Raw genomic sequence first — 26,887 nt, 5'->3', positions numbered from 1 at the left:
TACAGTAACAGATTGCATTCATATATTTTCTGTTTTCTACACACTGATTAAAACCAGAGAGTAACATGAAGACGGGACTCCCATGTGACCCGCAGTATAGGGAAAAATATGTTCAGTTTTGCGGGATGGGAGGGTACAGTAGCTCACGGGACTGGGGTTGGGACTGGGACTGGGACATTTTCTCAGGATGGGCAAGAATGAGATTTAGCTACCCATAATGGGCAGGAACAGGACTGTTCTAGCAGGATGTGTTTTATTTTTATTTTGTTTTGCTTTTAAAAGTAATTAAACACCACATACTAAATACTGATACTGTAGATCACTTTGTTTTCATTCCAGCCAATCAATATGTGATCTCATAATTCTAAACCAATTCACTTAACTAATGAAACCAGTGTGTCAAAATACAAAATGTTTGTCCTTGTTTTATTTGTACTGACACTACAAGTAGCCTACATTAATCTTTCCCCCCATTTAATGTGACATATCTGACACACATGATTGGGTAATTTATTTCTTGAAGGCCAGACTAAGTACAGTGACAGCCCAAAGATTTGGAATTTGGAGACGTTAATCGCCTAATTAAGCAATTTGAAATGTAATAAATGAAAATATAATGCATTTAATTATTAGGCATTGTACTGACATATAAGACATACAGTGAGGGAAAAAAGTATTTGATCCCCTGCTCATTTTGTACGTTTGCCCACTGACAAAGAAATGATCAGTCTATAATTTCAATGGTAGGTGTATTTTAACAGTGAGAGACAGAATAACAACAAAAAAATCCAGAAAAAACGCATTTCAAAAAAGTTATAAATTGATTTGCATGTTAATCAGGGAAATCTCTTAAAGGGAGTGCTACTAATCTCAGCTCGTTACCTGTATAAAAGACACCTGTCCACAGAAGCAATCAATCAATCAGATTCCAAACTCTCCAACACGGCCAAGACCAAAGAGCTGTCCAAGGTTGTCAGGGACAAGATTGTAGACCTATACAAGGCTGGAATGGGCTACAAGACCATCGCCAAGCAGCTTGGTGAGAAGGTGACAACAGTTGGAACAAATGGAAGAAACACAAAATAACTGTCAGTCTCCCTTGGTCTGGGGCTCCATGCAAGATCTCACCTTATTGAGTTTCAATGATCATGAGAATGGTGAGGAATCAGCCCAGAACTACACGGGAGGATCTTGTTAATGATCTTAAGGCAGCTGGGACCATAGTCACCAAGAAAACAATTGGTAACACACTACGCCGTGAAGGACTGAAATCCTGCAGCGCCCGCAAGGTTCCCCTGCTCAAGAAAGCACATGTACAGGCCCGTCTGAAGTTTGCCAACATCTGAATGATTCAGAGGAAAACTGGGTGAAAGTGTTGTGGTCAGATGAGACCAATATCAAGCTCTTTGGCATCATCTCAACTTGCCGTGTTTGGAGGAGGAGGAATGACCCCAAGAACACCATCCCCACCATCAATCATGGAGGTGGAAACATTATGCTTTGGGGGTGTTTTTCTGCTAAGGGGACAGGACAACTGCACCACATCAAAGGGACGATGGACGGGGCCATGTACCGTCAAATCTTGGGTGAGAACCTCCTTCCCTCAGCCAGGGCATTGAAAATGGGTCGTGGATGGGTATTCCAGCATGACAATGACCCAAAACACACAGCCAAGGCAACAAAGGAGTGGCTCAAGAAGAAGCACATTAAGGTCCTGGAGTGGCCAAGCCAGTCTCCAGACCTTAATCCCATAGAAAATCTGTGGAGGGAGCTGAAAGTTCGAGTTTCCAAACGTCAGCCTTGAAACCTTAATGACTTGGAGAGGATCTGCAAAGAGGAGTGGGAAAAAATCCATCCTGAGATGTGTGCAAACCTGGTGGCCAACTACAAGAAACGTCTGACCTCAGTGATTGCCAACAAGGGTTTTGCCACCAAGTACTAAGTCGAAGGGGTCAAATACATATTTCCCTCATTAACATGCAAATCAATTTATAACTTTTTTGAAATGCGTTTATCTGGATTTTGTTGTTGTTATTCTGTCTCTCACTGTTAAAATACACCTACCATTAAAATTATAGACTGATCATTTCTTTGTCAGTGGGCAAACGTACAAAATCAGCAGGGGATCAAATACTTTTTTCCCCCACTGTATAACAAAAGTTGCCCGGGCCCGGGTGCCCCCACTGGTTCAATGTTCCATGTGTTAGAGCTAATACGTATAATGTTTTTGAAAGAAAGAACTAGAGGATACCCAGCTTTGGTGCAAAAGTTGTAAATGCAAAGATCTAAATCCAAAGATAAATAAATAATCATAATTTTAAAAATACACAGGTTTGCATGCCAGTGCAGCCTGCCCAGATTCCCACTTTGAAATGTGGGTGAAGCTGAACATTTGGGAACATTAAAAAATAGACTGGATAGCATCCTTGGATCATTAAGTTATCAATGGACACCAAACGAGCATGAAGGGTCGAAAGGCCTCCTCTCGTTTGTAAACTTTCTTATGATCTTATTATATAGTTAGTTCCCCTGCAAATGCACATCACTGTTTGTGTGAAGGATTCAATTACCTGTAATTAAATCTGATATCTGATATCTGCAATTGTTTTTAGTTTTTCATTTATGAATATAAATACATATGCATTAAAAATAAAATTAGTTACTTTTCAAAATGAGCTTTAGTTTTGGTTATTTTATTCCCCCTAAAGTAACTTATAGTGTACTTTTTAAAGTAGCTTCCTCAACCCTGTTAGAATATATTTTATAATATTCAAAGAATATCAACAAGGACCAAATGATCCACGGTTACCCACAGATGGCACATTATGTATTTTTTAACTTGCAAAAGTAAAGAACAAAAGTGAACAGCACACCAAAGGTTATAGAGGTACATGCCAACTGAGCAGTTTTCTTTCATATTAAAGGCATTTTTCAGCTTATTTTGAAACTGGTTTTAAGATGAGAAAGGGGAACTGTTTTTTTTTTTTTTTTCTCAAACGAGTTTACTTTGGGAAACATGGTTTATTATTGTCTAGTTGAATGCGGACGGAATGTGCAACATATTTTATGTGGAAATATAAACTGCAATGCGTAAACAATGTGTGTAATGCCTTGAAATGTGTTTAGCCCAAGAATTTGTAAATCAAGAAGAAGACAGATTTATTTGTGAAGCAGATTTTTGTGGTGGTGGAACAACTCAAAGGTCAAAAAGGACAAACAATACTAAACAGTATTTCTTAAATATATAATAACAGAGAATACAGTTTTCATATTAGTTTTAAGAGCACATACATGTTGTCACGTCCTGGAACTCTACTTTTAGTGTGACATGAGCAGAGTTCAGCTAGGAAAGTCAATGGCACTGCAGCAAAGACATTACATTATTATTACATTATATGAATAATAATGGAAAATAGAGCTTATGAACATGATAAATACTACATATTTCTGATACTAATATGGAACTAAAGCATTTTGTGTGTGTATATATATATATATATATATACACTCACCTAAAGGATTATTAGGAACACCATACTAATACTGTGTTTGACCCCCTTTCGCCTTCAGAACTTCCTTAATTCTATGTGGCATTGATTCAACAAGGTGCTGAAAGCATTCTTTAGAAATGTTGGCCCATATTGATAGGATAGCATCTTGCAGTTGATGGAGATTTGTGGGATGCACATCCAGGGCACGAAGCTCCCGTTCCACCACATCCCAAAGATGCTCTATTGGGTTGAGATCTGGTGACTGTGGGGGCCAGTTTAGTACAGTGAACTCATCGTCATGTTCAAGAAACCAATTTGAAATGATTCGACCTTTGTGACATGGTGCATTATCCTGCTGGAAGTAGCCATCAGAGGATGGGTACATGGTGGTCATAAAGGGATGGACATGGTCAGAAACAATGCTCAGGTAGGCCGTGGCATTTAAACGATGCCCAATTGGCACTAAGGGGCCTAAAGTGTGCCAAGAAAACATCCCCCACACCATTACACCACCACCACCAGCCTGCACAGTGGTAACAAGGCATGATGGATCCATGTTCTCATTCTGTTTACGCCAAATTCTGACTCTACCATCTGAATGTCTCAACAGAAATCGAGACTCATCAGACCAGGCAACATTTTTCCAGTCTTCAACTGTCCAATTTTGGTGAGCTTGTGCAAATTGTAGCCTCTTTTTCCTATTTGTAGTGGAGATGAGTGGTACCCGGTGGGGTCTTCTGCTGTTGTAGCCCATCCGCCTCAAGGTTGTACGTGTTGTGGCTTCACAAATGCTTTGCTGCATACCTCGGTTGTAACGAGTGGTTATTTCAGTCAAAGTTGCTCTTCAATCAGCTTGAATCAGTCGGCCCATTCTCCTCTGACCTCTAGCATCAACAAGGCATTTTCGCCCCCACAGGACTGCCGCATACTGGACGTTTTTCCCTTTTCACACCATTCTTTGTAAACCCTAGAAATGGTTGTGCGTGAAAATCCCAGTAACTGAGCAGATTGTGAAATACTCAGACCGGCCCGTCTGGCACCAACAACCATGCCACGCTCAAAATTGCTTAAATCACCTTTCTTTCCCATTCAGACATTCAGTTTGGAGTTCAGGAGATTGTCTTGACCAGGACCACACCCCTAAATGCATTGAAGCAACTGCCATGTGATTGGTTGGTTAGATAATTGCATTAATGAGAAATTGAACAGGTGTTCCTAATAATCCTTTAGGTGAGTGTATATATATATATATATATATATATATATATATATATATAATCATTTTCAGTCTATATTGCTTCAGTGCTGGATGAAGGTCTCCCAAAGATGTTTCCACTTGCTTTGATCAATATCTTCCCTTTTCTATGTCATGCCTACAAATTTTATGATGTCATCTTCACATCTTTTATGTGGCCATCTTCTAGTTTTTTTTTAATCTCTTGGTATCCATTCAATAGCTTTCTTTGTCCATATTTGATCTGTTCTCCTTGGAATGTATCTGTTCCATTGCCAATTTAACATTTTAATTATTTGTTCTTGAATCCATTCAGGCATTTTTCTATTTCTTCTTGTTATTCCAAGCATACAATTTTCCATCTAATTTGTATTGTCCCCAGTTCCTGAAAATATGTTTGCATTAGGTGCCCAGGTTTCACAGTGAGCACTGGTAGTGTACTTTCATCAAATACTCTTTTCTTCAGGCAAATGGGTAGATTTCCTTTCAATAGCATGCTGTTAATTCCAAATACATTCTATCCCATACAATTGCAATCCCAATTTGTATCTAACAATATTATAATCAATATGCAATAATGCAAAGCTCTAGTACAGCGACATAACAGTAGGTATGGTAAAACTTAAATCCTCCATGTCATATTTGTAAATGTACAGAATAAACGTGCTTTGGCTGATTGACAATGAATATGGGCGTGAACATGTAAGTCCGTTTCTCTCCCTTTCTCCTCTTTCCCAGTCCTGCCTTATATTTTGTTTCCATTTGTCCTTAAATGAAAACTTTGACCCACCCGCTAATATCAAACTACAAACCTGTACATCATAGTGGTTACATTTATGATGAGAAGAAAGTTTAAACGTGCCATTAAACCACTTCAATGCCATGCCGTACACATGTACGTTAAATGAAAACCCTCACAGAGTACAATGCCGTACCTGCATACATCAAATTTCTTATTCTATTCTATTAGGGACTTCTCAGTCTAGCATTTCAGGTTTCATTCCCTAAGGCAGTGCTGGGACTGTTAAATCTGTATTGAAATCCGAGAGGGGTATAATGGTACATTTTTATCAAATCACGTCATTTAGAAGTGCCAATCTACCTGTGCGCATCTAGAAGTCCTGTGTATAAAGAACATGGAATGTTTTGTTAGAAATGTGGATTTATTATTGGCGAGATGGCATGACAAAAGGGATGTGAATGTACTGACTACAAAGTATGCAGCTGGCTTAGTAGAAAAGACCTGTATTGTCACTGGTGGAGCAAAAGTGCCATTCCACATTGAAAAGTATAACGAACTGATGGGAAATGTGAATGCTTGTAATCAGGAAGCAGTGGTGAAAATAAGATTTTGTTATGTTAATTAAAAAAAAATATATATATATATATATATTTAATTATAGTAAATCACGTATACATTTACTCTATATCAAATCCATTCCAACATTTAGTGCTGTCTTGTATGGGAGTGGGCAACTCATCTGTGTGTGTACACTTGATTGTAAGCCAAATTGTTATGGTAACGCAACTGTGCACATCCTCTCATGCATTGCGCATAAATTACAAACCTGGACAGGAAGAAGGCAAATTGTCAAACAAGATGTAGCTCCATGTCAGTGCAAAATAAATAAAAAAAAATTCTACAGCTGAATCACAGTTTAAGCCTAGTACCAATGAGAAGCAATTTTCTGCTTTCTAAACTTCAATGTATTATTATTTTATTATTTATATCTTAGCAGACGCCAGGGCAACTTTAAATATTAAAAAAGTGCAATGATACAGTACAGATCAAAACATAATACAATTACAAGTTCAAAAGTACACAAGTTCGTAGGAAGATATACAGTTAATACAAAATACAAGTCCTACATCCTAGATTGTAATAGCTCATAGGTGCAGACAAGATATGAAGTCACAGTTAAGAGCTAAGGGGAAGTGGGCATAGGGGAAATCACAATAAATGATTAACATGAGTACTAGGAATGTAAAAGCAAGCAGTATGATGAAAACGTTATATAAAGTGCAATTGTACAGGAGAGCTGAGCCACACAGGGAAGTAAACGACTACATTACAGATACAGTCTGAAAAGATGTGTCTTCAGTAATCGCTTGAAGGTGGTCAGGGACTTTGCTTTCCTGACTTCAGTGGGAAAGTCGTTCCACCACTTAGGGGCCAGGGACGAAAAGGAGTGGGCTCTGGAAGAAGGGGATTGGAGGCAAAGTTAATTTTCTGGCACAGGAAGACCGGAGAGTTCTGAAGGAGATATATGGAGAGATGAGGGTCTGAAGGTAGCTCAGTGCAGTCTGGTCGAGACAATGGTAGGTGATGGTCAATGTTGTAGCGTAAGGTACACTTATAAATTTCAGTTAAAAAAGTTAATTTAAGTATCACCTTATCAAGAATCCTAGAATCTTGTAGAACTCAATTTCTGCAATAATTGGACACAGACACCAATTCCAAAGATATAAATTCTCAAATTTATTAAAAACAAACATAAAATGTCGCACTACACTAGTTACACAAAAAGGGAAAAACTAATTAAAATTCACTCAAGATCAGCAAATCAAAGACAAATCACTTCCGTGACCAAATCAAAGACCATGGAATCGCATATGATAACACACAAAACGTTACACAAAATTACAAACACATTGACTACAATACCGGTTAGTAAGACGAAGGTGAGTCTCTCATTAGTATTGTTAGTCGGACATTAAATAACTAATGCAGGTTAGTATTTATGTCAAATAACTTCTCGTTATATATATCAGTCTCATTTACGTTTGGGTGCCGAGAAAGATCCTATCCATTTCTTGTTACCACAATTCTCCCTAATTGATTACTGTTCAATGATTAAGGATAGGCAGAGGGACCTATAATCTAGTGTCTATTAACGTGTGTCAATTTCAGACTAAACAGTTAAACAGGAATGAGAAGATATTTCTCGGTGTTGACAGATTTTATTTCTAAAATCTTGTCTTCTTTGCAAGCAGGGTTTCCACCATAGTTACTTGAAGACAAAGTCTTTGTGGAAAGCAGGGCCCTGTTAGTTTCCAAGGGTCAAGTTTCTTAAGACTCAATAGCTATTTAAATGACTGAACTGTATTACAGTCGACTTGTCCAGCTGTATACACTCCACTGATCAGGTGGGCACAGGTGGGCATGCACAGTTTCTAAAGTTCTTTAAAGAATTCTTTGTACGGCTCAATCTCTTTCTCCCAGTTCAACTCTTCTGTTGCCGGCAAATACTTAGTTGGTTTCCGGTTCCATTTCTGGCGACAGAGCTACAGGTTGAGCTGTGGAAGCGAGTTACTGGTTCAGGTGAGAGACAGAGAAAAATTTGCTGTGCGTTGCCTTTTAATGCCTGTCAGATCAATAGACGATTGGTTCTTGAGTTTGTGAGATTGGATTTCAGTTTCAGCCCCCAGTGTCCTATTGGAAGAGGCTCGATTTATGACTGATGTCAATCCATGCCATCTTTTGGAAATGCCGGTTGGCCTGGGTTCGTAGCTCTGTGTCGGGATTTCGGCTCTCGCCTGCTTCAAAGGGCTTCAGAGGGTATTACCTCCAGGCCCTATTCCCCAGACATTTTCACAGCAGGGATTCCAAGTCATTTGGCCCATTCTAGGTGAGCCGACTCCCAAAACTGTCACTTTGACGTAGAACAGTTCATGGGCTGATGAGCTCAGGAATTCTGGTAACTTTGGGGGAGAAATCTTCTTTAGATCAGAGCTTCAGCTCAGAGCTAGGATGCTCTATCAAAATACACCCCCCTTAACGCTACAATGTGTTGAACTGGATGTGAGCCGAGATGTTCGGCGTATGTTGCTCAGGAAGAATCTGTAGGTGCGTGTCAGCGTGGTGATATGCTGAGTGTAGGATAGCGCAGGATCGAGGGTAACTCCTAGGTTCTTAGTGGAAGAAGAGGTGGAGAGTGTTGTAGATTCTAAGGGGATTGAGATGGAGATATAGGAAAAAAGAGGAGATCAGATTTGGAGAGGTTGAATTGACAAACAGGAGGAGATGTGAGAAGAGATGAGGGGGTCAGAAGAGGTAAAAGACAGAAAGATCTGGGTGTCATCTGTATAGAAATGGTAGGAGAAACCATAGGATGTGATTAGAGGGCCCAGAGAGCATGTGTGAGAAAGAACAGGGGGGGGCCTAGGACAGAACTTGTGAGGAGAGGTTGAGGTGTGGATGAAGAGCCTCGCTATGTCACTTTGTAGGTCCGGTTGTTGAGGTAGGAGGAGAACCAGGCGAGAGCAGTACCACAGATTCCAAGGTCAGCAAGGCAGGGGAGGAGGATGGAGTGATCGACGGTGTCAAACACTGCAAAGAGATCAAGGAGGTTTAGTATTGAGGAGAGGGAGGCCACCCGAACACAGTTAAGGGAGTCAGTGACTGATAGGAGAGCAGTTTTGGTGGAGTGAACTGTGTGGAAGCCGGATTGCAGAGGATCAAGTAGTGAGTGATGAGAAAGAAATGCAGAGAGCTGACAGTGAACATGTATATATGTTCAAAATGTGAAGAAGAATCAAAATCTACTTTCACCAGTGACTTGGAGCAATATGATGCTACCAGAAAAATACTTGCCTGGGAAAAAATAAAACTAGGTATCCTCTTCATGTCCCGGATGCTGTATCGGCTTACAGTAAGGGAGGATCACATTCCAATCCTTGATTACCTCTTATTGTGCTGTGATGAAATCATTTCAGTAAACAGTGCTGGATACAAAGCAATGAAGCAAGTGTATGCGGCAGCAAGCCCTGTAGAGCATTTGTGACTATCCCTTCAGCTCAAGGAAAGCAGAGACCACAAAAAAGATGCAGGTTCTGCTACATAAATTAAAACAAAAGGAAGGGCCCCAGCTGGGACCTGCTAGAGTTGCTGCTGCACACCGCCATGGAGACAGAGCACCTCCCATGGGAAAACGATGCAGAGGCTGCCACAAGAAAGACCTTCATGGCAGAAGCTTCCTGACCCACTGACAGCCACCAAACCACTGTTGGGTAGAGCTACCCAAGCGAGCTGGGAAGCCAGCAAGGGAGCAAGGGGAGAGGCTGGAGATGCTCACTGTGGTAATCGAGTTCACCATGCACTGGGCCTACACTGATCCTACACTGATCCCGTTGTCAATCTACAGCGATTCTTGGGGGCCTTCCAACCAGATGAACTGTGATACCACATGGCACATGACACCTTGTGGCTCCAGCCTCCTTGGAGCATGCCCTGGAACTCACCGCCAAGGTCAAGGCGATGTTCAAAGGGATTGGGGCCTGACGGGAGAAAGACACCCCATGCAAGTGCAGGCCCCTGCAGAAGGAGTGCGAAATTACCAGGTCTACTACTGCTGCGGAGAACAGGGCAAAATCGAGCTGCTAGCTCGCTGCTGCAGCCTGGAGCACTACTGGGCACTGAAGGCCCTTAACACACTGACTAGGACGATATCACTGTGAGGCGCCTAATTAAGAGCCACGGGGCCAGGTCACCCTATTCCTTGTCTGCACACTTGACTATGAAAAAAGGGGAAATAGCCGGTGTCGTCTCCTATTTGCCCTCTCCATCACTATTACTGTGTGACCAGTACTTCCAAGTACAGGCAGAGGATGCTGCCTCTGTCCCTGTTCCCTCTTCACCATTTCCATCAATATCTCCATTTGACCACCAGAGGGAGCCTGCAGCACAGTGCCATCAGCTATGGGCAGAGGATGTCACCTTTGCTTTCAGTTCCCCATTGTTATCACATTGTTCATCCTCATCCTCACCTTAGCGCCACATTTGAGGAAGGAAGCATCTCCATAAGAGCAAGCACTCAGGGGCTCCACGCTCACAACTCCCAGAAACAGCCAACTGCCTACCAGTCTGCCCGCAACCAGTACAGCATCCAGGAACACGTCTCTTTGAGAGCCCCAGGAGAGGACAAAGAGCTCAGTGGCCTTCCTGAAACCAGAGGCCCCGGCCTCCTGCTGAGGAGGAGGTAGTGTAGCGCTCTCTGCTTGTGTGATCTAGCAATAAGGGCTGGAGCCCAGCAGCAGTGGAGCAACTTTGGGTGGACTGTACAGCCAGGTTGTCCAGTGGACTGTTATATGTTGACTGTAATGTTAATTGGATAATTACTCTTGGAGCTGGGGAAGGTGAAAGACAGGATTAGTATTCTGGAGATGATGACCTCTGGAGGTGAACTGGGGAAGTGTGGAGTGAAAGGGAAGTATGGAGAGCAGATGTAACAGTGTGTAATTTTCATCCTATTATTCTTGTAAGACCTGTGAGAGCAGAGACCATTCCTGTTTTAAGAGCAGAACCTGTGTAAAGTAATGAACAGTTACAATATACAGCTCTGGAAAAAAATAAAAGACCGCTGCAATTTTTTCCCCTCTGAGGTCCCCCCCCCCCCCCCCCATTTTTGCCTGATTGTACTGTTGTCATATTTTTACTCTGTAACTGTGTAACTACAGGGGATAGAGGCAAGTGTCTAATATGGAAACACTCAGCACAAACTGTAGATTCAGAAAATAACATAAATAATTATGTTTGACCCACCAGAGTTAAGAAATAAATCTAAAAAGTGAAGAAAAACAAAGAGCTTATAAGAAAAAAGTGCTCCAGGCAGACTTTTGACACTGGACAGTGAAACTTCAGAGTCTTATGAACTACTCAAATCTGACCTTCAGAACAGAAATTACAGCCATTTATATTAGACTACCAACAGCCAGAATAACTATATACAAGTTTAAAAAAAACTAAACAGGGAAACAGAACTGGCTTTTGAATATTGTCACTTTAGGCCTTACATAGACACATGCTATTCTTTACTGTTGTTGTAGTACCCATTCCAGCCACAAAGCTGCCATGGCTTTCTATTCTAATACAGAATAGACTGTCAGTGCCTTTCATAGATTTGTAAACAGACTCAGCATCTGTGATTTGTTTTCGAAGGGTAAGGTGTTTTATTTGTGTCTGATTCCATTTTGCTACTTTGTATTTTGTTTTCTTGCTGTATTGCATCTTTCTGCTCTGTCTGAAAATGGTGTCTATCCTATTCTGTAAGCACTGCAAGTGCGGTCTGTGAGCTCTCACAAAAACACACGGCTCAGCGCAGCCTAGCCTGCTCGGATATGGACGTATTTGGTATCATTGGAAAGCTACAGCCCTGCCCTGTAAGAAAATGACAGATCCAATGGCATATTCATGTAACAGGGCATGGAATGCGGCCCCCCTCTCTCCTCACATAAGCGTTTTTAAAGGGCTGGTAGCTCAGCACTGCTTATACGGAAATGGCTGTAACTAGGCTCATTTGAAAGCTAGAGACCTGCGGTTTTCGGGAGTGGCAGCCTTGAGCACCTATAGGATACAGGATTAGAGTAATATGACGTAGAACGCTCAGCCCACCCCCGGGACGTTTTGCAAAGGGCGGACCCCAGAGAGTCCGCATCTCTACATGTATGGCAGCCATTCCATTCCAGTGTCTGTTGAGTTCCAACACAGGCACACCTCATTCTTCTGAATGAGGTACTGATTAGGTGATCACCTGAACCCAATCTTATTTAATGAGGAAAAGTATAAAAACCACTGCTGTGGTCATCACTATCCTCTTGCAATAGGACCAGCTAGATGGCAAAAACAGTGCTAGTAGTACCTCAAAAGTAACTGGAATCAAAAAATAACTATTGACCATGCCAAAAGAGTTGAAAAGGAAAGTTCTGAGTGTAGAAAAGAAGGGTTCAAGTCTGGCTTTACTGGCAGAGGGCTACAGTGAGCTTCGTGTTGCTTCCATCCTTAAAATTTCAAAGATGGCAGTTCATAAGTACAAGGTAAAGCCACAGACATTGCAGACAACAAAGCTACAGACCGTCAGAGGGCGAAAACGACTCTCCACTGACCGGGCTGACCGCCAACTCAACAACCGTAGGATGACATCAAGTGACCTACAAAAAGGGCAGCTGGGGTGAAGTGCACGGCGAGGACGGTTTGAAACAGGCTCCTAGGGGCAGGGCTGAAGTCATGCAAAGCTAGAAAAAAGCCCTTCATCAATGAGAAGCAAAGAAGAGCCATACTGAGTTTTGCCTTAAGAATTGGACTGTAGAGGACTGGAGTAAGGTCATCTTCTCTTATGAGTCCAATTTTCAGCTTTGCCCAACACCTGGTTGTCTGCTGGTTAGACAGAGACCTGGAGAGTCCTACAAGCCACAGTGTCTCACACCCACCGTGAAATTTGGTGGAGGATCTGTGATGATCTGGATTTGTCTTTGTGAAGGACGCATGAATCAAGCCACGTACAAGGTTGTCCTGGAAGAAAACTTGCTTCCTTCTGCTCTGACAATGTTCCCCAACTCTGAGGATTGTTCTTGCCAGCAGGACAATGCTCCATGACTCACAGCCAGGTCAATCAAGGTGTGGATGGAGGACCACCAGATCAAGACCCTGTTATGGCCAGCCCAATCTCCAGACCTGAACCCCATTGAAAACCTCTGGAATGTGATCAAGCGGAAGATGGATGGTCACAATCCATCAAACAAAGCTGAGCTGCTTGAATTTTTGCGCAAGGAGTGGCATAAAGTCACCCAACATCAATGTGAAAGACTGGTGGAGAGCATGTCAAGACACATGAAAGCTGTGATTGAAAATCAGGGTTATTCCACCAAAATATTGATTTCTGAACTCTTCCTAAGTTAAAACATTAGTATTCTGAATATTAACTTATTTTCTTTGCATTATTCGAGGTCTGACAACACTGCATCTTTTGTGTAATGTTGACCAGTTGTCATTTTCTGCAAATAAATGACAATATTTTTATTTGGAATTTGGGAGAAATGTTGTCAGTAATTTATAGAATAAAACAAAAATGTTCATTTTACCCAAACACATACCTATATATAGTAAAACCAGAGAAACCGATAATTTTGCAGTGGTCTCTTAATTTTTTTCAGAACTGTACAGTAGAAGTTGAAATTATGATATGTTACTGGAAAACAGCAACCTGGTTTTTGTTTTTGTCATGATTCTTTTTCAGAAAATCTAGTAAACAACTGTAATGTAAATATTTAGTAATGAAAATGCAAAGCTACAAATGACAAAAGTAATATAGAAACATCAATGTGTGTGATATACACTACTGGTCAAAAGGTTTAGAACACCTCAATTTTTCAATTATTTATTGAAATTTACGCAGTACTCTGAAATTAAAGCATAGAACAAATAAACAATTGGAGATAAAAAATAAATAATGGAATCATTTTGTTTAACAAAATTTAAGCCCTAAAGCTGACAAACCCCTCTGGTACCCTTAAAAGGGCACCAAATCCACGTACTTCTCTTTAAACCCATGTGTACTCTTCACTGTTGTGTTGTTTTCCAAGTGTTTGGTACAATGAAAGTTTCAAATTAATTCATATAATTTTTTGAAATATTGAATAAACCAACTGAAATATGCATGTGATTATAAATGTATTATCTTAGTTAGAATGTGCTTAGCTAAGTAGATTTTTCCTCCCTTTCGACCAATGACTAGTGGGTAATAAAAATAGAACAAGTGTACCGCGAGGTCTGAGCAAATTTGAAAATGTGCCATGAAATAAAAGGGTTGTCAAGCACTTTTGTAAAAGACACCTGGGAGCCAGAAATCTTGCTAATTGCTAAATCTGGATTTTTTTTGTTGTTATTTTGTCTCTCACTGTTAAAATACACCTACCATTAAAATTATAGACTGATCATTTCTTTGTTAGTGGGCAAATGTACAAAATCAGCAGGGGATCAAATACTTTTTTCCCTCACTGTATACATTCTCCTAAAACTGTCTATAAGCATGTTTGGTCAATAGAACAGAATTTATTTTTCAAAGAATGCTTGCACCACAGAAAACAAACAACAAAACCTAAAGCTTTCAATCAGCAGTATAGTCACGTACAGTAGGTGGAGAAATTTAAGGCTGAATAGTTTCCAAGGAGCTAGTATGCATGACTACATACCTTTAACTCTCAGTTCATCAAATAAGATAATTAGATATGAATTATGCAATGCTCAATATGCTGGTTTGTCTAAGAAATCAAATAATTGATTTATTGAATTGATCAATTGAAAATAATTCACAATTGTGTAGCATGTGTTTTTAACAAATCCAAGGAAATTAGACATACAACTGACCCTTGGTGCCATTGCATTGATGAGTTAGGACAGGGGTCTCTACCTCAGCAGACACTGGACACAGATCAATTGTTTTATAGGTCGATCTCAGATTTTTCAGTTTATAAACACATACAAATGTCTATGCAGCAGGTGGTTTGGTAAAGACAGCGATTTATAGTTAATTTGCAACACACACCTGCATGCAAGTGAACTGATCAATAACTAACATGTTCTCACAGTTAAAAACTGGTGATTTAGTGTGACCTATAAAACTAAATGGATTGTTTAAAAAAAATGCAGGAGTTGTTGAAAGGCTTTTAAATAATTGATGAACTGTTTATTTTTGTTTGAGTGGTGCTATATGCAGTGAAGGTCTTATTGTCAGTTGCAATTTCACGTCTCATTGTTGTTTTACTGTACATCCTTTAGGTTGATTTGCAGTGGTTAGGCACTAATTTATTGATTAAGCTGATTGTAAAGCTTTACCAACAGCTTGAACTGTGACCCACCTTTAGCCAAAACACATTTAATGCAGTTAGTCCTTTAACACTAAAATCTCACAAGAAAGCACATTCACATGTTTCTCTCCAAAATGTCAATCCACCAGAAAATGAACACTGCACTCCAGATTTTGTAATATTTTGCTTCTCTAACACATTTATTTATCAGTGTGCAGTAGTGGTTAGGGCTCTGGGCTCTGGACTCTGGAGCACAGGGTTGTGGGTTCAATCCCAAGTGGGGGCACCTGCTGTTGTACCCTTGAGCAAGGTACTTTACCTAGATTGCTACAGTAAATGCCCAGCTGTATAAATGGGTCAAAAATGTAAAATAATGTGATATACTGAAACAATTTTAAGTCACCCTGGATAAGGGTGTCTGCTAAGAAATCAAGTAATAATAATATCAAATATTTAGTTTACTGGTCTTTTTTAGGAGTAATCATCTGAGGCCTCTACAATCTACCCTCTCCAACTCCTGAAATAAGTAACCTCAAGGTATGTCATTACCACAGGCTTGATAATGTGAGCCACATGCCTGAGACACATTCTTGAGACACATTCTTTGCAGCTGCTTTACACTTTCATACCTGTACGTTTTATTCACTCTAGTCTGGAACTCTTTGTGTGGGCTCTGGGGAGATTGAGGAATTCACATAACTGCACTGCAGCTAAAGTGTGCTTTAAAGCAGTGTGTCCACCATACTGCTTGTGTTCAGCCTGTATTCCAGGGATGGGAATAAATGTCTCCACTCCATATTTTCAGTAAGCCAAGCTGAAGTAGTTTTATGGCAAATCATGTAATTAGCTCACTTCTGTTAAATTCACCTGGCATCTCATTGAAGCGTTTGTGCCTCTGCAGATGGGCTGCAGGCAGTAGTATGCAGACTGACATTTTATTCCCTCTCCTCAGTGCTGTAAGTGATATGTAGATGCAGCTGCACATCTTTTCTCATGCATCCTAATTTTTTGGCTCTTCACAGTATAGCTATAACACACTCAGAGGAAAGAAACAATATCAGAAGCACTCAAGCACTTCTCATTACTTTTTTCAGGCAGACATTAAAAAAATATTTTAGATTTAAACAAGATATTGTCTCAAAAGCAACAGACAAAAGGTTTGAATTACACTTCTAAGCCATCTCAAATACCTCACCTAAAAATCAAAAATAACAAAAATCACTCAGAATGCACACTGTTGCATACAATTTGCCAGCATAATATTGTAGCATCCCGTGCTGGTCGCTATTTGTGTTTGCCACTCCATCTCAATAACAGGAAAGAGTTGGGTTTAACACAACGGGTCTTTATTAAACACGCTGTAACTGGAGCAACACTTTTACACGCTCTAAACTCTCTCTAACTCTCTCGTGGGAACCAGGCACCCTTATTTATTATCTCGTGATAATAAATCCCCCAATCACCGCACCCCCCTTGTTCCCATGCTGGAACTAACATTTCCCCGCTAATTATGATAAACAACACAAGCAGAACATGTGCATCTCAACCCCCAATACACAAACAGACAGACACAAACATAGCCCCACAAGTCTCATAATACCAAACAGTTTGGTGGGTCGCTACAACCCCTATAAAATTCCATCGCCCTGAGGGCACCAACAAAGTCCTTGAAGGGACCTGGCACTTTACGTGGATGCCGGGGCCTGACTTGTGCTGGTGGCGCAGAGACCGAGGAAGGGCAAATTAAGGTTCTGCACTGGTGAATGTCTCTATCTGGGAGCTGCCCCCCCCCCCCAGGATCCGGCTTCCATGGGTAGCCCCGCTCCATAACCCAGCTCCACTCACAGCCCCAATGTAGAAGGAGCTCCCCCTTGGCTTGCCTCTGGCTGGTAGGGAGCCCCGGTAGTAGAGAATGTCTTGTGGAATTGAATGTCAGCACAATACAAAAATGACAGTTTTTGATTTAAAATGTAATGTTTTATATGTACTGTACTCTTTATTCATATTATAATTAATGTTCAATTGTATTCACAATATCAGCTTTCATGGCAGTGATTCAGAACTGCACAGGATAAAATACATTAAAAACTGCTTTAAATGGGTTCTTCTGTGTGTTGGAAACTCTTAAAACTAGATTTATTTTTCATTGTTATTTCTACACAACATCTGCACTGTGTTGGCAAGTTTTCACACATCATAGGAACGACTCTATTGCTATATATTCTTTCTATGCTGATGTTTTGACTGGATGCTTCCTTGAATACATTTCCAATTCAAATGCTGGACACCATGATATAAGATATAGGCCCGAACAGTCGAGAAATGTAAATGCTTGCATATAGGTATCCGAATTAAAGATTCTATTATGATTGAAAACTGATTAGCACAACCTTTTCCACACCAAAATGGCCCCTATATTGTAGGTATGGAATATATGGGTTTGAGTATACTTCACAAGGCTTTGGAACACAAAATGAAGCACGTACTGTGTAAATTACGTAGGTGGGCATGTTTTGTGTGTGGTGTGTAGTGGGGTAGCCCAAATTTCTGTACTTTAAATACCGTGGACTTTATGTAGGAGATTACTGACTGTTGAAATGTAGCCAAGGTACGCAGGTGTTCCCCCAGCTAAATGATTAGAGCCTATCTTTACACCATGTTACAATTATCTGGAATCAACCTTGTGGTAGTAAATTCTAAGTTAATGAGTTAATGTGACACAAAATTTTGGATTCCGATGGGGAAATCGAATTTTACAATGGAAAATAATTTAGTATCGTATTTGGTAATCCCACAAGAAAATGGAATTCCTTTTTTCTATTATTATTAGTTGTGCTAATACATTTGATCATACTAATCATTGCAGATTAGTCTTTCTTGTATGTGTGTGTGATTCATTTTCTTTAAGTAAAGTATATTGTGTTTTTTGTAAGTTATTATAAGCCATACTTTTTCATAGGTTTTCAGCTTCCAGAGTATTCTACCAGCAGAGCACGTCAAACATGATGTTGGGACTGTTTTAAGTTGACTCTGTGTTTAAATCTGACTGGCTCTATGCTCTGCATTGTGTAAAAAAATTGCCTAGACCAAAATGTTGTGGTTTATATTTATGTTATGTATATGTGCTAATTTTGAGTTGTAATATTTTGACTGTGCAATCAGGGTTATTTGAAATGAGATAAAAAAAGAGCAATATTATATGAGATGGAATGTTTCTAATGGTTCTATTAAACACATTTCTCCACAGTGCATAGATTTCACAGTAACATTGTTGGAATGAATCCGCGTTATCAATCCCAGTACCCTTTTTCAATTATTTTTGCCACTGACATAACAGACTCTACTAAAATTGGAACTACATTGAAAAAATAAATAAACAGAATAAAAATGGGAAAACTGTAATTGAACCCTGAACAGGTACCTATACTTAAAATAATTAAATGTGGTCAAAATATAATTTATAGCTTACTGCTGAATTACAGAAAAAAATCTGCAATTTACAAAGCAAAATGAAAAAATATGATTGTATAGTTCCTATTTATATATACCAATTATGAAATTAAAACATACAGCTCAACTTGAACACCACATAATAATGTATGATGTATTTTAAGAGCAAATGTCACATTTCAATTGGCCAAATATATTTGTCCTAAGATATTTCAAACATCAAAATGTACACACAATGACAAAAGTAAAGACATGAATGACAGTTCTAGATGTGTATGCCTTGCACAATATATAATGTGCTGATTGCAGTTGAGTAAGCAAAACAGGAATAACCAAAAATGTACAAAGTAAGAAGTACATTGTTATGCAGAAATCTTTGCCCATTGCACTGTGCAGTAAAACGAACAGCTGCCTAATGAAGTGTCTCTGTATAACAACAAACCAAGCTATAAATACTGCAGTTAAATTTGAAACACTCAATGAACAACACATTTGTTAATGTGAAAAAAATATGTGAGGCACAATTAATTGAATATCACCCAATGGTGCACCAGTTGTGTTACTCATATAAGATGAAAATAACATTGAATTTTGTGCAAGCGCGTAATAAGCTGTATTTTGGGTGTGATCTTTTGCTCAAATACCAACTTGAACAGTCTATTTTTTATTGTGTATCAATCTTAGCTGGAAATGCTGATTTTGCAAACTTAATCTTTTCAGTAAGTGGATAGTGATCTGACTTCTTTTCATATAACATATAACAATATTTTTTAAATGGTTAAAAAAAAAAACATACTGATATAATAAGTCAAAGGGAATGTGGATATGGAACGGCGCCTAATATAAATATGAATTACAAATTCTCATCTGGGGGTTATACCATGTCAGTTTCATATCTGAGCTAATCCAAGGGCAAAAAAGAATGTAAGATGTTATAGAATTTATTTTACTTACTTTATTTTTTAAATCTTGTCAGCTTGCGACTTTCACAGCCATTTTTACACATGACAATCTTGATACAAATCAAAACCTGACCAATTTGGGAGACACAATAATCACATCTTTATTCAGATTATGTGGCTTGTGTTTGAAAATGTCTCTTTTCAGGAAATGGTTTCCTTATGGTAATGGTAAGTGAAGTATGTATTTTCTCACAATACATACCTGTACTCTTCCCTTTTATTGTTCAAAGAGAACACGGCAGGATTTCAATGAGTACAGAAAATCATGAGAAAAATCCTACATCGTGCACTAGCAACAAAAATAGAAGCCTAATAGAATTCTTAACTTCATTTATTGTGTCATTTGTCCCCTTTTCCTCCCCTAGATGTCCCACTGGATTCTCCGGGCCAAGGTGCTTGCAGACAGAGCCATTGCGGTTATACATGCCCAATCCTACTGAAAGTATGTTCACAAAAAATGACCAACACAAATATATCATTGGGGTACCACTGAACCTGTAGCACCCTCCAGTCCAAAATGTGAACTGAAACAGTCTAATTCTGATCGGATTTCAGAAAGAGGCAAAAAGATCTCTTTTCAATCTTCAACAGAAAGGAAAAGTTCCCAGTGGTCTCTCCAGTGGTATTAAAACTCTGCTTTTGCTGTCCGAGTATGCTCTGTTTCTAATTTCATGTTTTCTGCTTTCTTCTCTCTCTCTCTCTCTCTCTCTCTCTCTCTATCTCTCTCTCTCTCTCTCTCTTTCTCTCTCTCTCCTTCTCTCTCTCTGTGGTTTTGTTTCCTTCCGTCAGGTGTCCAAATACCTTTACAGGTGATCGCTGTCAAACCTACGTTATGGACGGTTTCTACCGTATGTTCATTTCTTCTTCTGTCTGTCTATCATTAATGTTGCATGGTGAAGTTGAAATGTGGCATGCTTCTGTGTTAATTTTTAACTGTTGCCCATTTGTTTGTGTTTGTTGATTTGTCAGTTTGCTACTTCCCAAATAACTGTATCCCCACCCAAGAGATGAAGCATTCCTATAATGTTTTTTTTTTGTTGTTGAATTAAAACCAAAAATGTTTTGTCATTATAGTGAAAACAATTGACCAAATTAACAAAATTTGTGAAGCATGTGATCGAAAGTTTCGAACTTGACCAAGACATGTAACAGCATGTGCTTTTGGATAAATACTAATCTAGCTGAATTATTTAAAATTGAAAGTTAAACTATATCAGACTCATGTTCTGCTTGTGTATATTCTACGGTAGCCATGAATCATTAGGGGTTTCACTTTCTTGATATGAAACAGATATTTCACAAAGTTGCACTGCATACAGCCAGCCTGAATAATCCACCGTCTAGTAAATAATCAGGTGGTAAAAGTAGATTTATAAGTATCAAGTATATTTGAAAACATTATCCACTCAAGACATTCTGTTCCTTTTGCTAATCTCAGAAACTGAGGAAGAGAATTAATATATATTCATTTTAGCTACTTTTGATAATTTCCCCCTAGATAGCAACAGAGCAGTGACATATTAATTATAAAATAATGTATCATATATTATAGATGTCAATTTCACATGAAGAGGCAGACAGTCAAGAACACAGATCCATCTGCATTTGTTGAATGAATTAGATACTACTTATACATTACTATTTGTTTTATTTAAGATAAAACAGGCTGCTTATAATATTACAGAAGGTGGGTTCTTGTACTCTTAAAGTGGCTGAAGACTGAATTGTGCTCCCCTTAAAATGTAACTTTTCCAATACTACCTGCATTTTTATTCCAGACGCTCTTTCAGTTTTGTGTACATTTGTTGAAAACTTATAGCAAATGTTTCTAAAAATTCTGAACTGTGATTTCAAAATCAAGTTGAAAAGTACAATAACATGGACAAATATTTTTAGAATATCTGGGATATTTTAGTATTTAAGCTGTTATAACAATCTAGTGTGTGTCTATCCATGTATTAATTTATTTATGTAATTATAAATGTCTCTTTTTATTATCATAAGTTCCAAAAGTCACTTTGAAATTAATTTAATCAAATTATTGTGACCATAATTTGACCAACAATATTGTTAATTACAAAGCAAAAAATACACAACAATTAGTTAAATGACCCAACCATTCCAAAATCAACAAAGGTGCATCTGAATAGCAATATATATATATATATATATATATATATATATATATATATATATATATATATGAAAAACACATGTAAATAATTAATGTATCAATAATATGATACGTAAATATACTTGTAATAAAAACATTCATATCTAAATAAACCTGTATACAATTAAAGATGATATAAAATCACATTTCTGACAAATACAGAGATGTAAACTTGTAAGTAAAGATATTTATATGTATTTATTTATTTATTTATAATTATTATTTTGCCCGAAGCAGCAGTAGCCTATATCTGTTACATTTTACAGCAAGTAAATATTTATCCTATAATGTGGTCAACCCTGCATGACATGTTTGACTTAAATAGATCAGCATGAATATAATCAACTAGAAATGTATTAACCTTAAACCAATAAACAAGAAAACAAATGCTTGAGGCATGATGCATGAAGGAAATCCAAATGTATCTTAACTTACAGCACGTCTAAAACAAACAAAAAGGAAAATTAATAACTATGAGAAACAAACTAAACAATTGGTAATTATTAACAGTAAAAGTGCATATCTCCTCCTAAGCAGTGATACATAAGTTGAAGGAAGCTCACAAATTAATTATGCTGATGAAAACTACAAAGCAGTGTCTTCATTGGGAATATAGGCTCCATGTACTAGACCTGTTTTAGGTCAGACTGAATTCTTTTCAGATAAAACCCTAGACTCTAGTACAATGGCAGCATCATACAACTATAATACAAATTATTCTGATCCCAAACATCATCAATTTGAACCCTGTTAACACTTTTTAAAGTAACAGAATGAAACATTGTTAAAGATTCCTAAAGTAAAAATATGTCTACAAAGAATCTGTATCCCTATAGAATGTTTTCATACTTTACCAAGAAGTACCACCTGGTTACTGAGAGTGACCAAACTGCTAAACTGTATGGATAATATTTGTATTATTATATATGTTTAATATGAATCATTTTACAAATTGTGTATTATTATTAGTAATAGCATTATTATTATTAACAACAACAATATAATAATAATAATAATAATAATAATAATAATAATAAAACAGGTAAGTTTGCTTTGCAGTATTGTAATTCAGTTTTTCTTTTTAAACCTGGAATGTCCCAGCCTGCTGTGTTTAATGTCCAAACACTGGCAACCTCAGATTTACATTACAAGAAAATGCATTTTCATTTCAAAGGTAGGGCAAGTTTTAATTATGTTATCTTTAATTTCCTTATGATTAATGGAATTTCCACACACACATAAATAAACATTGATAGTCAAACTTATTAAGACTTGTATACATCTCACTGAATTCTTACTAAGAAAATAATAGTACACATAACTACATGAATGTAGTTAACTAATATATTTATATAACTTATATACTTACATAATTGTAAACACACTGCCTCAGTAATGGAATTTGCCCTCTATACTGAACATCTAGAGATAGTATTATAATTGCTACTAGACATATGTTAGATACAATATAATGGCCATAATGACACTGAGTATGTAAAATAAAAATTATAAAATAGTAGTGTTATGCAAAAAAAGAAGGTACAACCCCTTAGAGAGCAAAACAGATTGTTTAAATTGCTAATACATTGATCTTGCTGTTGATTCCAGTTTCATATCAAATCTCTCCTGATTAAATTAAACTGTAGAGATGTTTTCTAGAAGCTAGTATAGCTGGCTCAGTTGCAGCTTTAAAACTTTTGTTTAGAAAAAGCACTACTACAGTGTCCATTTTAAGTTGTTTCCTTCTCTGAACAAATTTTCAAGCTGTACCTCTTCCTTGTCATACCACGTTCTCACAGACTTCTCTCTATGTTTTCCTTTGATATTTGGAAATTGGAACATTTAATGCTGTTTTCCTCTTTCAACCACAGCAGTTATCTTTTGTATTGAGAATGCTACTTAATACTAACATCGTGGTGCATTCTGGGGTGTAGTACAGCACAACGTGCTTCAACCTGGTGTATTGCGGTTCAACTCGTTGCACTCCAGTGTGGGAGCTCTCCTGAGTGTGTGAAACCAACACTGAGAGCCTATAGTGACACATCTCAGTAGTTGGAGTAGCCCTGGAACATCCAGGTGCTCACACCAGCCAATGTGGATTCTCACCTGCCTACAAACACCATCATTATAAATACATATACACATCTTCTGGTCTATGCTATGATGCAGTTTAGAACTTCTCCATCAATTCACCACTGCACCACCTGCCTGGATGCGGTCCTTTCTCCAGTGGACAGACATACATCCTGTGTGGCCTGCCTCGGGCCTGACCAGCCATGCAGAGCCCTGGAGGACTCAGTCTCAGACTTGGGATTTGGTCCCTTCAACTGGACAGTGCCCTTCTTCTTTTATGGGCCTCAGCCACAGCGACTCATCTGAGGCTCTCCCTCAGCCCGTCGCCATTTTCATCACAGGCGATTCCCTCTGCACAGCACAGATGGTGACTTCAGAGCCCACAGTTTCCCAACACTCTGGCCTCTGCGCTTTAAATGAGCGATTTGATCAAATGCTGGAAATGATGCGCCTCCAGTTCACAAGTCAACATCCCTCAATCCACTGCATCTGGCACTGTGCCTTGTGGAACATGAGCCAGTGCTGCCCCTTCAGGTATCCCAACAGAACACCGCCAGCTTCGTGGCTTTTTAACCGGTTGGCCTTGCCAAATCTATTGGCTCGGCCTCACACATGCCACAGAGAGACCTGGGTGTGACAACTGACTTCCTTATGGAGGTCTTGTGACATGGTGTTCACGGTATGGGCCACGGTAGCAGCCATGGTAACAGTCAACTGTGGCTTTCTCAGGCCAGACCTGTACCAGACAGGACATACTTTATCAATGCCCCAATCTCTCCCGGCTACATGTTTGGCCCAAGAATGCGGTCCAGGGAGCAACCAGCACAACTTGCCCAGGTTTATCCATGCCTGGTCCTGCTGCTGCCTCCCTCCCTTCAGATCCAGGTGACTTGCCCTCAGGCATGCTCACCTCCAACCCATCCCCTGGTGATCTGCCTGATACCTCCCAGTAGCCCACACAGAGACCCCCACTGCTCAGGTCAGTGTAGCCATGGCTGGCCTTCTACCAGAGGACCTGACCATCCAGGGTCACAGACGGCTCCCTGCAAATTTCACATTTCTCCCCCTGCAGTGAGCGGTGCTTTGTGTGGAACTCTCTGCCCTGCTCCAGAAGCACACCATCTGCAAAGTGCCTGCTTTTCACTCTCCCTACTTCCTTGTGCCCAAGAAAAATGGTGGTGTCCGCCTCATCTTGAATCTGAGACTACTGAATCGTCACACCACTTTTGAAGATCTGGGGAATGGAAATGTGTCTGTGGTCACTGACTTTCTGGGCACTTCCTTTTGTACATAATTCCCTGGGAACAACACAGACAGCCATAAACAGTTGTCTTCACCACTCTTTTACGTGAGCTGTGCCCAGTCCATCAACATTTTTGACTTACCTAGTGTGGGTTCCACTCTGACTTGTCCTATGGTCTTTCCCTTGACTGCTGTATTCTCCACAGTGGGCTTTTCCAACAGTAAAATTTTATTGTGGATATATATACAATATGGAAACCATTAGCAATCAATGCTGAAATGCCTCCATGCTGTCTGAAATGGTCTGTAAAAGCTTATAGATTACCTTTAAATACCTTTAACCTTTTCATGCGTGAGTTCTAAATGCTGCGCAGTGCCACCGTGAGTGAGTCTTTTTCAACGTATTATTAATATTTGCAGAAATTCAGTGTACAGTGTATCTACAAGCATATTTAAGTGTAGAATCTAATAATAAGGTGCCTGTTGAACATTTTTCATTATTGTATGAGGAAAGGAAAGGAAATTGAGGTTTCTATGAGGATGATTTTGATTTGTTTATTTTGTTTCGTTTTGATTGGCTTCTGTGTTGCTTTATACGAGTGCTGAGTCACACTGCATGCGGAGGTATCATTGTATCATATTCGCTTCTATAGTAAGGTGAATCCCCCTAAAATGTATAAAACTGAGCTTCTGTATTGATCACAGTAAACAAAATACAGATACAATGAAAAAAATATTGCTTACAATTACTAGAACTTGCACAGCAATAAACACACCTAAATAATATGTGCAACTGAGAGAGATACTGATACCTTTGCAGTGTAATTCAGTACTTACATAAAGTGAGACAAATGCTAAATAAAATGAAACTGAGCTCCTGCAATAAGGTGCTCGTTGAACACCAATAAAAAAAAATGAAATTGAGTTTCTCAGTACTCATGATGTGCATACAGAAGCACAGTTTATTTTGTTTTGTTGGGTTTCAACTAGTACCTTATTACAGGATCTAGTAGGAGATAGATACACCAATAAGTCTGCACACAGTGTAATTCACAAAGCAAATCAAAAGCCAAACAAAATAAAAACAAAGCACAAAACAAAATTATCCCCATCGAAATGTTCACTTACCTCAATTTCCTTTCTGTTCCTTTGCTTTACTCATGCTTTTTCGAAGGTATGTTGCCATGTTGGGGGGTGTTTCGCCATGATTACTATGTGCAAATCCATAGAAAACCAGCAGACGCCAACCAAATGCAAAGTAGCAAAGGTAACATAAAGCTTCCCCTGCTACTCAAGGAGTAGGGATATCACTGATAAACCTCTGAAAATCTGAGATCTACATGAGTCCCTGGTTCAAAGTGTTCAGATTTTTTCCCACAATAAATCAGTAATGGGTTACTGAAGTATCAGCAGGAAGACAGGCTTGGCAATGAAGTCCAATGCCTATAAGAAGTCAACCCAACTTGACCCAAGAAATCTGGCTAGGTGACATTGCAGAAAATGAAAATAATATATATGATTTTAGTAATGAACATTAATTATTAAACTCTGAAAAAAGGTAATGGTTTTAGTGATTTTGCCCAACATATACCATGCAAATCCAGTAAAGGAGAATTATGATATTGTCACAATGCATTTTGGAAGTTCAGCATGACTGCTCTATTTTAATATGAGAATGCAA

The 26,887-nt window shown here is 38.9% G+C and overlaps 1 protein-coding gene across 2 annotated transcripts in view; it reads left to right on the top strand.

The window, feature by feature from the left end:
* Positions 1-26,887, top strand: part of LOC136762829 (pro-neuregulin-2, membrane-bound isoform) — a 226,820-nt gene that overhangs the window by 142,646 nt on the left and 57,287 nt on the right. Inside the window, exon 5 of one of the 2 annotated variants that reach the window (XM_066716376.1) lies at positions 20,508-20,566. In XM_066716376.1, the coding sequence (XP_066572473.1) occupies positions 20,508-20,566 (59 nt within the window). Of the gene's footprint in view, positions 1-20,083; positions 20,161-20,507; positions 20,567-26,887 lie in introns of both variants that reach the window. The other variant, XM_066716377.1, reaches the window with a different exon arrangement.

This window comes from Amia ocellicauda, chromosome 11 (genome assembly GCF_036373705.1).
Source record: "Amia ocellicauda isolate fAmiCal2 chromosome 11, fAmiCal2.hap1, whole genome shotgun sequence".
NCBI lineage: Eukaryota > Metazoa > Chordata > Actinopteri > Amiiformes > Amiidae > Amia > Amia ocellicauda.
Note: the sequence above shows the minus strand (reverse complement) of the source record. Positions and strands in the feature narration are given on the sequence as shown.